At 42.0% G+C, this 14,096-nt stretch overlaps 1 protein-coding gene across 1 annotated transcript in view; it reads right to left on the reverse strand.

Annotated features, from left to right (window-relative positions):
• Positions 1 to 14,096, reverse strand: part of JAG1 (jagged 1) — a 36,763-nt gene that overhangs the window by 10,482 nt on the left and 12,185 nt on the right. Inside the window, exons 4-11 of the mRNA XM_014966477.1 lie at positions 8,470 to 8,724; positions 7,441 to 7,501; positions 3,474 to 3,604; positions 3,029 to 3,148; positions 2,493 to 2,606; positions 1,841 to 1,954; positions 891 to 1,004; positions 437 to 483 (exon numbers count right to left, since the gene is read on the reverse strand). Of these exons, the coding sequence (XP_014821963.1) occupies positions 437 to 483; positions 891 to 1,004; positions 1,841 to 1,954; positions 2,493 to 2,606; positions 3,029 to 3,148; positions 3,474 to 3,604; positions 7,441 to 7,501; positions 8,470 to 8,724 (956 nt within the window). The remainder of the gene's footprint in view (positions 1 to 436; positions 484 to 890; positions 1,005 to 1,840; positions 1,955 to 2,492; positions 2,607 to 3,028; positions 3,149 to 3,473; positions 3,605 to 7,440; positions 7,502 to 8,469; positions 8,725 to 14,096) is intronic.

Below are 14,096 nucleotides of genomic sequence, written 5' to 3' on the forward strand. Positions count from 1 at the left end.
TCCTTTTACCGTGTCCAATACCAACATATGAAACTAACTCAAATTAAAACAAGGCAAGAATATTTAGGGGGAAAATTAAACAAACACAGACACCAGCACTGGCTTACACTCTTAATTTTCAGGCAGGATACACTAATCCATGTTTTGAAGTGGAGTATCTAAATTTACAGTAGGTAGTTTGCACAACAACCAGCCCATTCACTGGTGACACCAGCAGTGAAAATGAGTCATTTATCACAGTTATATTTTTTGCCTTTGCTGTTCTACAGCCATCCCCCAACATGCTGTAGCATGATACAGCCCCTCCCCCCAACTCAAAGAAATGACAATTTATGCCAGCTAATTGCTATTTTCCACACTATTTGTGTGTAGACTCAAATGTTTTTGTTACTGTTGCAAGTCTCATGGAAACCAAAACAGAACAAGAATGGCTTACCCTACAGGATCCTCCATTCTGACATTGTCCACGACAGTCGTTAATATCTGTAATAAAATTAGCACGGTTAGAAGGCAAAAATGTATTTACACTAGATACAGAGTTCAAGTCTCTCTAAAACTGCAGCTAGATAAACCTTTTGTCAAGTTTCCTGCATGCCTTCCTTGAGATAAGGTTATTATAATGGGTGGGAACCTTTCGCGATTCTTCTACTGGAGGCAGTGAAACTTCACATCATTGTTTTAGTCACTTTATCAGAATATAGCTACGTTATGGACTAATGAGTTTGATAAAATTGTGTATTTTCATTGCACACCAACTACTCCCTTTCTAAAAACATCAACCTCTGGGACTCTGCCTGATGTTTAAATCTGAGCTTAGAACTCCGTGGCATGTGCCCATACATGTACCCACACCATGGGCCTTTAGTAAGCCCAAGGATATAGACACTTACTTATATCACAGTTGTGGCCAGACCAGCCAGTAATGCAGTCACAATAGTAGCTGCCAATCAGGTTCCTGCAGGAGTTGGCATTGACACAGGGTTTGCCCTCACATTCATTCGCATCTGAAAAAACAACGTGAATGGCCAAATGCAGGGTTTGTAGGGCAAGAGGGGGGAAGAAAAAAAGCCTACAGCCAGTTTTCACAGCAATAATCGGCAGGTCATTCAGATCCAAGAGGAACTCTTAATATACAGCATGGATTAGAGTGACTTGTACAAACAAAAGTTAAATCGTACATTACTCTCTGAAGTCCCTTTCAATTTCTCTGCAATTAGAACATACAGGCTACACTAATTATTTGATAATTACACAGCTACTTATTAAAAGCAACTCTCCCCCCCGCCCCCGACATCTCAACAGAGCATTCTGAAGGAGGAGTACTGCAGCCTGGTCATTGAGATGAGTGTGTTGTGTAAAGAATGCAGACAGCTCATTCTTCATGAAATCATCCACATTTTGGAACCCAGCTGTGAACTCCTTGGCCTGGAGGAGCTGACATGGCTGAAGAGATACAGCGACTTTCTCACAGGCTAAAGGAAGAAATACACACGGGGGTGGGACTGGAAGGCACACACATGCACCCTCTCCACTTCAGTTCATTTATGGTTTAAAGTATGTCTGTTTGGCTTAGTTAACTATTTCCTTCAACTGCTAGCGTGCATCAGCAAAACGACAACAGAAGGAAGCCACTTGATGCTTTGAGGCTGCCCTAGACCCCAGTCCTGCAAACACCAGCACTGTATGTTCTCCGTGTGCCAGAATGTGTCCACAGGCTTCAGAACCACAAACATGCCTAACACAAAGGGCATGACTGCCCTTGCTGCTGCACTATGATCCCTCTCGCGGTTATCTTCCGCCTCCCAGAGCAACACAGGATGAAGAGCAAAGCAGTTCTCACCTAGCTGGCACGTTTTGCCAGTCCACTGAGGTGGGCAAACACACTTAAACCCATCAACTAGATCTTGGCAAGTTCCTCCATGACCACAGGGATTTGGAGAGCAATCATCAATATCTGTAACGCAGAGTAAGGAGAGGCTTAGCTCTGTTCCTGAACAGGCAACGTCAGTAACTGACAAATTAGACTTCCTGCTACTAGGATTTGCCCTGAGGAAGAGAAAGGCAACAGGACTTCTGCTTGGAATTTCTAGGTCTACTCTTGATTTCAGCAAAAGCCTCCTTTAAAAATAACAGTAGCGTGAAAGGGGGTTCAAAGCACAAAGGAAGAAGTTTACACCCGTGACCTTTTAGCAAGCAGAAGTCTGATCATGATCCAGCAAGTCTCTCAAAACAGTATTTTAACAACTTGCCAGAATGCTACAAAAATTCCATGTTCTGCTTCTTTCAAGAAGCCATGGGCCATTCTGTCCCCTTACATTCAACAAAAACTTTGGTATGCAGGAGAAGAAAAGACTGCACCATGGTATAAATGGCTGCCAATACTGAAGCTGGGAAAAGTTAAACAGGCTGCCCTCGAAGTTTATCAGGGATTAGAAAGACTGATCTAGACCAGCAAACCAGCACATTTTAAATTCAGTTCCGAAAGGACTTACTATCAGTGCAAGTTGGTCCAGCCCAGCCAGGCGCACACACACATTCAAATCCCGTAGACGTCTCTAAGCAGCTTCCTCCATTGTGACAAGGATCAGAGAGGCAGGCGTGCTCCGCTGCACCCGGACAGAGGTATATTAGGGTAAAATATAGCAATATCACCAGGAGCCACCCCCTGTTCCCTCCACAGGCTTCTACTCTGGACACACCATCATTGCTCTTGATGTACTGCACCCCTGTGAGAGCTGTGACTCAAAAAGGAAGTCATCTTCTGAGCTAAATTCATTAACACGTTGACTTGCGCCTGTTTGAGTCAGAGCCAGACAAGGTAACTCGCAGTGATCTCTCCGGTGAGCAGAAGGCTGATGTTCAGAGATACCAACTGCTTGTGACGAAGCATGAAGAAGCAAGTCTGGATCTTTGTAGCCAGCCCTGACATTAATATTAGAAATGGACTTTTCCCCAGCCTCATAAAATATATCCCCAGCCATTAAAGCTGGCACAAAAGCTGCCAAAAGCGGCTACATCAAACACTTACCGATTTCGCAGTTCTGTCCCGAGTAGCCCTCAGGGCAGGAACATTGGTATTTGTCAGGGCCAGTGTTGCTGCAGGTACCACCATTCAAACAGGGTGGGTGGGTTCCACAGTAGTTCAGATCTGCAAGAGGTGAGACCCATTGAATCCACGGTTAGAAATGAACAGAAACCTCAGCACATGCCCATAATGGCTTGGTTCCATTATTCCCCAGCCTTTACAGGATACACCCACACACCAGAATAGGACGGGAAAGAGTTAAGCACACATACTAACAAACACCACAACAGCAGAGGAGACAACACTAAGTAGCTGAAGGACAAAAAAACTCCCACCACGTTTCAGGAGGCTGGGTTACTCAGTCTGACACATGCTCTCTTCTCCCTGAGTCTGCTGCCAGTGTTAAAATTCAAGTGTTAGAGTTGGCTGTGCGTTAAGATTAGCATACCTTTGTCACAGAGCTGACCACCCCAGTTGGTTTCACAGAGGCATTGCCATGGTTCAATGCAAGTGCCATGGACACATCCTGGGTGTGGAATGCACTTATCACAGTACTGGCCTTGCCATCCATACTGACACCTACATTTAAGGACAAAAAAAAAAAAATAATAAAGAGAATCAGGACAGGGAAACAAACCAAAAACCCGTTAGAACTGCTCTGTGTAGATTGAGTGTGGAACTCCAAAGCCTGGAGAAAGACTAGGAAGGTGAGGGAAAAGGGCAGGATGAGGGGAGGAGAAAAGCTATTCAAGGTTTGTTTGATGGTTTCTTGTAAACAAACATTTTAGTAGTTTTGCCAAGGTCTCTGTAACCAGCGTCCTGACAAAAGAATAACTGTTCTGAGAGAACCAGCATGGGGCCATTCTGCACAATAATACTCTTTTGGAGCCTCATACAAATGTGGCAGAGAGGGTGGGTGTGCACTACAAATCAATCTCTGGACTTTGACAGGGCGCTTTATAAATTGAGGGGGGGAGAAAAAGTCAGTGGAAACAATAATTATCCAGAGATCCTCATGAATACAGGGTTCCAGGCATTTCAGCCATGCTGGGTTTTGCAGGAAGACAAACAAAACCATAAAAATCAACTCTGAGCCCTCAGCAAGGCAGCAGCAAAGCATTAGGAGTTCTCTGGTCTATCAGAAACAAACCTTATTCTGAACTAGGAGACATAAGAGCAAGTATGGACTGGGCTACAGGACGAGATGAAAGGAAACAACACGCATCAGGGTTTTACACGTGTTCAAAGATGATCAGTTGTCAGTGTATTTCAGAGTTTGATTTATGTTAGCCTCTTTTCCGGGATTAACTAAAACATATCCAATTTTGAGAAACTTTAATTTCATGTCTGGAAAATAATTTATTATTTTTTAAATTATGTATTGTCACTATCAAAGAGCTACCTGAATTCCTTACTTAAAAGAAACATGTTCTTTTACAGTAAAGCTTCCTTAAGGGAAAGCTCATTTTGGCTTTCCTTTAGTTTTCACTAGCAAGGCAGACCACGGATTCTTCAAATTAAAGTGGATCTATAGATAGAAACAAGGAAAACAAGTTGAAAACGAAAAGCAAGGTTTGTTGAGGTACTGTATTTCATTAACAGATCCTGAGAGTAATTGATCAGCAGCAATTATGCACTAAGCCGTCTCTAAATTATGAAAACAAACCTCATCTGCACAGAAGTCGGCTAAGCTTTCTATTTATAAAACCCCCCACCATTCTTCTACTGGCAATTTCTTCTCATGGGAAAAAACTAGAAGGATCTATCCATTGGGTAATCACACACAGCTAGTGGTAAGTCTGACTTCCCTTCAGGTGACAAACTGCATCCTAATTAACTCTTTTTTTAATAGCTATTTCGATAGCAGCCTATTCAACGTCAATGGGAAATTCTTATTAGTTTGTGTGTTAAAAAGAAAAAGCCAGTCCAACTTATGTATCTTTGTGTGCAAAGAACATGAAAGAAAATCAGATCAGGCAAAACAAACTCTCTAAAGTAGCTCTTGGAAAACCCTTTTGTATAGGGAATATAATAAGAATGCACAAAGATCAACATTTAGGAACATACGCTTTTCATGTGTTGCATTCAAAGCAACTTGCCTGTGAGCTTGCACACAAGCAAAACCAAGGGACCTCACCTGCAAAAACAGGTATCCAAATTGAGAATTTTATTCCTTTCTGCCAAATCAAAGGGATGGTGGTTGTTTCTTTTTTGTTTTCTTTAAAGCAAGTGTAAAGAAAAACAATAAAAAAACCCCAGCAAACCAACAATCCAACACAGAAAAAAAAGCCCTGAGCTTTAGAGCCAAAGATATGACTTTCTTCAAACATGAGCTTCAAAGTGTAACAAACAAAACTGGATAAGGCTATGGGCATTTAAAAAAAAAAAAGTTAGATATCAATTCCAGAAAAAGATTCATGGTAATAATTCTTTTTTAATAATATGTATGCAGCAGTTTCTCATGAGAAATTTGAAGTTAACTTTCCTTGTATAGTGGTTCATGAGTAAATATGGTTTTGTTGGCTTGCCTGCATTAAAGAAAGTGACTCGCACCAAAAGGAAAAAGGATATTTTAAGAATGTTTGCAAGTTGTCTGTTGTACCAGAACCCAGAGCAGTTTCTGCTGGGATGTTATTTTTAACCTCTGTTGCATTTGTAACATACAGGCTATATGACTCATCAAAACTTAAAAGAAAAATGGAATCTTGTTTCTGTGTTCACTTTAAAGATATTGGTCTAACTTGGCAAGCAGAAGTTATCTGAAAGCACCAGAAGAACAGCATTGTTTCAAGACTATGCAAATCAAGTGTGGGAAAGTTGCACCTTAAGTAAATAAGAGCACTAGTGCATGTCTGGGCAGTGAGTGGGAGGTAAGAGACTTAGAAAGAGAAAGGAAAGAAAAAAAAATCTGGAAACAAAGCCTGTTGTTCTGACTAGGAGACAGCAGCCCCTACAAGGCATGTTTATTCTGATGACAGAAGCACAAATCACTGGTAGCCTTGACTGATACGCTCCTCTCGCCATCTGGCCCCCCGATACTTCCTAGTACTTGCTAGGCTTTCTTCTTTTTTTTTTTTTTAATTAAAAAAAGATTTAGATTTGGGGTTCTGGGGGTTAACCAGCATATATGAGCACTGCTAAACATTAAAATCACTGAACATAAACTACAACAGTCCACCTTGCGGCTTGACTTTCACTTTGCCATGTCTCTTGTGGAAGATGAGAAGTTACTTTCTACCTCACTTTTAAAATGTTCCTTAATGATTTTTTTTTTGTTTGGTTTTGAAGCGTAGATTACAGGGACAGAGAAAAAGAATGAAACACCGTGGCTATTTAGACTGACTTCTTTTATAATACAGTCTGTCCAACACCCCAGATTTAGTTCTTGTTTGAACTACAGCTTATCTAGAAAGAAAAGTAGCCTGCTTCATGCAAAAGTTTCCAGCAATACAGAATCCAGGCAGAAAAATTACTTTCTGTTCCTTCAGACTTCTGAGTTTTATTCATGAATACCCAAGCTTCACTTTTAACCCTTCCTACAGAGGATCAATATCAACATTTTGTAACTTCAGTAGCCTCAGCTCCCTATCACATGTGAACAGATATAATAAAAGGTTACATGAAACAATTTACAACCAGTTTGTTGATAAAAAAATGCCTACATTCAATATCCATTAACCCTGTATTAGTAAAGCAGAAAACTTCCCTGTGCTGTATATTTTGAGGCATTATTTAATTGTTGGGTTACGAATAAACTCTGCTTTTCATTGTCTCTTTGCCAGGACAGAACGGGCTTCAAAGCATGGGAGCAAGATTCTGCATTCATCGGAGTCTACTGACAAGATTTCATCCCAGCTATTAACCTCTCAGCACTTGGAGCCTGGCTCACAATGGTAAAGGAACGGAGAGATTTAACTAATCCCATCCTAAAGAATGCTTGACTTTTGCCTACCGATGGAAGAAACCAGGGGGTGGGTGGGAGGGAGGGAGGAAGGGGAAAACAATGAAAAGGAGGAGAGAAAAGCCACACTGTACTTCAAGCTAGTCATTGAAAAAGTCTACTAATCAGGCTGTTGAAAAAAACCCCAAACCATACCCACAAAACATTTGCACTATTTATGCAGAAACAATTAGTTAGTGCTCATTAGGCAGCATTCACACGATTTATCCCATAACCCCCCGCTTTCCCCCCCCCAGTGCTACCATTTCACAAACCAAAAGCTTCTTAAAATTATCAGTGCATTAAAAGCCTGCTCCCCCCTTATTCTGGGCAAGTCAGTGTGAATAATGTGCCTTGGTCAAAAACATGACTCCAAAGACAGCCTCCCTACCCGATCCAATTGTGTTTAGCATCATTTGTTTATTTGGGGGGGTGGGGGGGGGGGGGGAAACAAGGAGGGAGAGGGAGCATTTACCTGCACTCTCCTGGAATTGTGCAAGAACCATGCTTGGGGCTACATCCCTGACGACAAATAGCTGTTAAAACAAAAAAGAAGAGTATCAGCATGCTGCCTGCTGCCTGCATCCTCGCACTCATGGGAACATTTCTAGCCAGCATTGTAATCCTGCTAAATCCAAGGTTATAATAAGTCTCTCGTATCAAGTCTACTGGAAGGAAAACCAAGGTAGGTGGCTCCCTGTGATATCAGCTGGCTCTGCAGAGGGATCGTACCCAATGCTGTTCATAGAGCAGTTTCTACGCAAGAGAAAGCGTCTCTTGCCTTAGAGAGCTCAAGTCTCTTCAAGTCTACAGGTTTCCTCCTTTGTCTTTTGCAGGTGAACCGGCCCGCTCTCCCTGGCTTTACATCTAATTCAAAGCAACTTTTAACTACCCTGGATTCACTTTTGAGCCATATCTCTGAACAGACAGGATATTCAGGTGAGCGTCGATTCAAATTGCAGGTAAACTCAGTCAGCAAGACACGCTGATAGCCTGTTCCTATTCAGAGTGCTGCTTTCTCCTTCTGAAGTTACCTAGGAAGTTGCCATTCCCTAATAAACATGCTAAACATCATCTCGGGTAGAACAAACAGCCTGGGACTTTTCAAACACCAAAGCTTTACGCTTGCCAGGTCAGCTCTAAAACAAGTCTCTCCTTCCTGCTTGTCTTGAAGTTCTGCACCAAAGGGGAAATCCTTTTTGAAGTCAGCAGCAGAACTCCCATTGAAGTCAATGGGCTGGGTTTTCTTCCCAAGGGCAAAGATGTGGATAATCAGAGAAAGAGCATATCTGTTAAGGGCCCAGTACTTGTCAGACCTCTCCAAGATTTTAAAACGAGGCAGCAACTAGTCTTCTGCTGCCCCTAGCTCTCTGTGTAAATTAGTTGCTGTCCCATCAGCCCTGTTGTCTGCACAAACTGACCACTGAATGGCAACCTGGATACGATGCACTCAAACCCTATCCAAGCCTGCTGATCGTTTAGGGGTCGAGCATTCATCACAAACCTTTGTTGCATTCTGGTCCCATCCAGCCTTCCAAGCAGGTTTTGTTGCCATTCTGGTCACAGGTATGGTGAGTGAAGAAATCATCTCTTGGTCGACAAAACTTGTTGCAGCCAAAGCCATAGTAATGCTCTGCACAAGTTACACGGATCTGATACTCAAAGTGTGCAACTCCTGCGTTGTGTTTCAAAGTCTGCCACTGACGGCTTGGATTGATCATGCCAGAGTGGGATGCCTTCTCAATAATGCGATCGGGATCTACAAGTCAGAAGAGATATCAGAGTTAACACTTGGTTTAGCTATCATTACCTCCCACATCACAGCTCTCTAGCTTCGCAGGCAGACTCTCCGGGGCAGCCAGTCAGTTTTATTAATTTTCTGTTTTAGAAAGTAAGATAAGGCTGCCCCGGAGCTACAAACCATTAACTGAAACACACATGCAGCATCATCAAACTGAACAAAGCTTGAAATCAAAAGGGACTGATAAGTGACTGGCAGGAACCTATCTCTTTTGCACTGTAAGGACATCTAGTAAGCATCACACAGTTCATGATTAAAGAAGATTCAGCTGCTTTTACTTCTAGCTGCAACAGATTGGTACATAATGTGGTTTTCCAGGCTTCTCCATTAATGGTACTAGTTTTGTTTTTAACTGGAATATTTACAAAAACATCATACTGCAATAGCCTAATAAAGCAATGTCACCACAAAAGGTTTGCAGCTTTCTGGGACTCTGGTGTAAACAAAAAATTGAAAACTAGCAACTCTGGCATTAGTCAACATCAGTGATCTCAGCAGGTTTTGGCTGAGAAATACTGTGGCCATTCTCTCTTCAGATGTTAGCTGACACTAAAAATTCAAGACTACCAGAGCTCAGAGCAGAGAACTCGAATTACTACATATATGTGCTATAGATCCCTCTTTTCACTATAGCGCGTTTCCAAGTTTAGACTTTGCACTTGACATTTAGTTCCAGCAAAAGTCCTCTGGCTTTTAGAGACCTACAACTGTCTAAATTATGGCTTGAAATAATAATATTTCACGTTAGCTTGGAACATTGTATATATCTGTGGTATTTCACTTTGTAGTCCAGGTCTTGTGACTTAAATGATCTGACACTGCCTTACGACCTGCTGCTAGCAAGCACTTGACTGCTGAGTGAAAGTTTATCATAAAACAGCCAAAATACCCTTGCAGACATAGTACAAACCCAAAAAGAAGTATCCAGGCTACACTGTTCTGTATATGGGAGCATAATCCAACAACAGAGGAATTTTAGGTAGAAGGGCAGTTTGCCAATGATGTGTTAGGAAGCAGCATGTGAAGTCCTGGCACATTCTAGCGCTAAGAATTAAGACATACTGATGTTCAGCTTGTTCTTCCAACAATTACAAAAGAAAGTTTGGGGATTTTACATAAGGCAGAATTGAAGACTAATGAAGTTGCCACATAAAGCTTAAGATGACACACGGGCAGGTTTTAATCTAAAATACTTATAAATAGATTGCTAAAGACCTTATTTTGTGGCTTTCAAAAAGAACTTTCAAACACACTTCTCAAGCCTCAGATATGCATTATCAATTCCCCACTAGATCCTGCCTGCTCCTCTGCAGTTTTCAATAAAGTCAAGTCAAAGCACTTGCTGCACAGCCACAGAGGAGTGTCAACACACAGACACTGTAAGCATTTACTCTTTTTGGGGGGGTATTCCTTGCTCGAGACTACAGCATTCATTAAGTGTTTACAGTGTGAAATTAAGGGCAACAACTTATTCACCCTCTGGTATTTCTGGTTCTGTAATATTTTCCATTTAAATCAGTTTTTATTATTCATTGGCACTAAGCCCCCAACCCCACATCTATGTGTAAGACTTTCAAATGCACATAGGCCTTTATTAACTTCAACCCCATTCACAAGTAATGTAGATGCCTAAGGACTTTTCCATACTGGTATATCCAGAGCAATATCATGTCCTGTACTGTGCAGGTGTAAGGCTCTTAGATCTCATCAACAAGATTACTGACTAATTCTAAGAGGTACTTAAGCAGATGCATATCTATTCGCCTTGAATGGGGCTAGTCAAGCGATTATAGTTCCACTCATGCGTGCTGGGGATGGCTTTGCTGCGCTTGCCAAGATTACACCCCGATCTACAGCACAGTTGGAAAGCAAATGCATTTCCCCAAATACCGACTCTCTGCATAAAGACATCCTGTTTCTTGCGAGTGAAACAACTCTATCCTTTTCTCCTGTAAGTGGCAGAAGAAAAGGGGAGTGACATTCAATTTAGTTTTGCAAGCCAGCCCCCTGCCCCCCCCTTCCACATACACACTCTTGCTTTTCCAGTCTTTTCCTGTTCCCTGTTGGGAACATACCACTGACAGCTATTTCAGTCCTTGGCACTAGAAAAACAATCGCCTTGGAAAAGAGATCTTTCCTCTTGCCTCTGCTCTATCATTCTTCTCTATCTGCCAGCTCATTAGGAACTTGTCCTTGTTGTAGGCCTATGACATCTCACTCCAGCCACCGGCTCTTTTGAGCCCTTAGCCACAGGCTGAAATGTGTGTGTCTCAAATGGGCTAATAAGGATGTCTCCATTAGACTTTATTTTTTTTAAGGGCACAGATGAAAACCAGCTGCGATTTCACTTTAGATCACGCCTTTCATTTGATACATGTTACAAAGCTACCACCATACATTTGAATTCAAGTAAGGTCTCACAGACTTAAGATCCCTTTCCATTAGCCATCACCCAGAGTTTTCACAATGAAGTATTGGCATGTTCCTTCTTGTACAAAAATTTCTCCACCCTTCCCCATTCCCACCTGTCAGTGCACACTTACACAAGCCTGCTGACCCAGGCTTCGGGGAAGGCATTATTGCAACAACGCTTTATAGTAAGCAATCCCAAAGCAGCAGACTGGTTAAGTAAATAAAAAGCAGCAGTCAGTCAGGGCTCAAGAGAAAGCCATCTTCCCAACTGCCCTGACTCAGGATGCCATGCTTTGACAGAAAGGTTAGAGGAAATATTAACCAATTAGAAACTGATGAAGTGGAAGAGAGTGGCTTTCTGTACATCTTTACACCCTGTACTTTGCTGTCAGAGAGTTGGTTGGTTTTGTTCGCTTTTGTGGCTACACTTCAAAGCTCTTAATCCATCTTTTTTTTCAGTGGGCAATTGTATCAGAGGTTTTAGGCATAGGGAAATTAGCCCTTTTGATTGCCCACCTTTGCTTTTCAGTGCTCCTCCAATTTCTGGAAATTGTAACTACCCATCATCGGGAAGCAAACAACAACAAAAAAAGCCCAGACTCCTCTACACAGTTTGGGTGGCCAGGGACACTGGTTATTTTTGAAAGTCTTTGTTTCAGACAACTTCCAGCTATGGCTTGGTTTACATTGTGCTGAAGTCTCTTATGCCCGACTGGAATTCACATGCAACCGATACCAGTAATTTACAATAGCTCTTTGACACAGTTTGAGATGCAATGTCAGCCCCATTAGCTTTATGTATGAAGCGACAGTAGCAAGATGGCATCTAGACAAGAACCAGAGTAAGAAAACCATTTAAGTTGAATCTTTGGCTCCAACAAAGCATGATTCTCATCAGCTTCAACAGGGCCAGAATTTAACTGCAAGCCACTCTTGGAAGTGAGACAAGAGAGAGTATGTGGTAAAGGGAACGTAGGAGGAGTGGAATGTAGAGGCGGGAAGGAAGCATCCACTCTAGGATCTCCTAAGGACTGCATTGATCAGAGGATGCTAGAGCTATTGAGAAGTTACACAAAGCCTACTAAACTCATATTTTTCATTTTTCTTGAGAGCTCTCGCAGAGTCCTTACAATTCAGTGGTAATTAGGGTAAAAGAAAATCCCTGACATCAAAAAAAACCCCCTCATCGCTCTATACGGTGACAATTGTTTAATTCTAATCATTTCCTTAGCTAGTTCTTCAAGACTTATTCTTCAGTGATGGGAAAGCTGACTGTAAAGTGATGCAGTACAAAGGAAAAGCTTTATGCAGCACAGTGACTGAAGTGACCTACAGATGGATATGTGACAGCAAAGCTAGCGCAGGAATGCAAATCAGGAACATATGTAAGAACATGTCTGCACTTGGTCAAATGCACTGCTGAGAAATGAGGCAATTTTGTCTGAAGACAATTGTACTTCCAGAACATGAAAGCAAAGAAAGGGTTCATTGTGTAGCTTTGGAAATGCAGTTGTTTCATGAAAAAAGATGAGCTCTAATAATAGTAAAAGTGGCAGAGACCCAGTCTGAAAAAACTCTCAGATCCTACTGTAAACAAGACCTTCATTTTGAATTCAGGCATCTCCCATTTTTAATAGAACACTGCTGCTGTAGCAATCTATTTTCTGCTCCTCCATAAAACACTCCATAGTAAAGAGCCAACAAGTCTCCCAGCCACTGCTCCATGACTGTGTTGGTGTAGGGCCTGCTGGTGGCAGGTTGTAAGGCAAACCATGGCTGTCACAGGCAGGTCACATGAATCGTTTGCAACGGACAACTCTCCTAGAACTAAGAACTAATAGGACACCCCATGTACATTTAAAAAAAAAAAATAATTAAAAAAACAGATCTGTGTGTTCCCAGACTCAAAGGCAGTTCCCAAGCAGTGTTCTCTTCACCAATGAAAACATAAAACCATAGCACTGTGCACATTTCTACAAGACCCTTCTTTTGTGAAGGATGAAGCCCGTTTCACTGCTGTGCGGCTGTCAGCTGGGGTTCCAGAGCGGACTACAAGAAGCTGTTCTAAGATTTGTGTAAGATGGGCCACAGCGCTGCTGCTTCCTTGTTAAAGGAAAAGGCTTGTTGTGTCAACAAAAGGTTTATGAGTTCAGATTCATAGTCTCTCCTGTGGCTTTTACCACACACTATTAAAGCCTTAGATTGAAAGTAGAGCTAATTGTGCCCACCTACTTCAGTAACAGCAGAACAGTTCATATGCCAAGAGACTCTATACAGCTTTCTCTAGCCAACAGGAAAAGCTTAGCAGAAAGTTTCTGAAACCAACCAAAGACATTCCAGGCAAAAGATTCCCACCCTTGATTTCCAGCCAGCTGTACCAGGTGGTGTCTGGTAAATGTTTTTCAGCCCCTGAATATAAATCCCTAGACATCCAACTCCCAAGGAAGAGCTTGTAGTCACTCCTGTTTCTCATCTACAGTCAAGTCTTATGGGACTTTTTTTTTAAAGCAGCATGTTCAGTTTTGAGAAATACATAATTTATAGGGACATCCCAAGTCAACAAGACTTAGGCTTCCATATATAATGCCTAATAAAAAAAAATCCGAACAAAAAAACCCAAACAAAAAATCCTGAAGAAACCCCTTGGCTTTTATCCTCCCAAAGGAGAAAGAGGGAATTAACAGCATCTATTTTTAGGCATCAAACTGTTGGTGCCTAGGTGAGCAAGCTACTCACCCTCTACAGGCAGCATGAGGAAGAGAGGCTGCTGCAGAGCCTGGAGTAGTTGTTCTGAATTGTTGCCTCGGGGAGAGCTTTTTCCTCCCCTCATGCCCTACTCGCAGTGGGCTGGTTAGGCTACCAAAAGCCTTTCAATGGACAGGAAATCAAAGTGTCCAAACTAAGGAAACCAGAGGAAT

Source organism: Calidris pugnax, unplaced genomic scaffold (genome assembly GCF_001431845.1).
Source record: "Calidris pugnax isolate Ruff unplaced genomic scaffold, ASM143184v1 scaffold31, whole genome shotgun sequence".
In the NCBI taxonomy this organism is placed as follows: domain Eukaryota; kingdom Metazoa; phylum Chordata; class Aves; order Charadriiformes; family Scolopacidae; genus Calidris; species Calidris pugnax.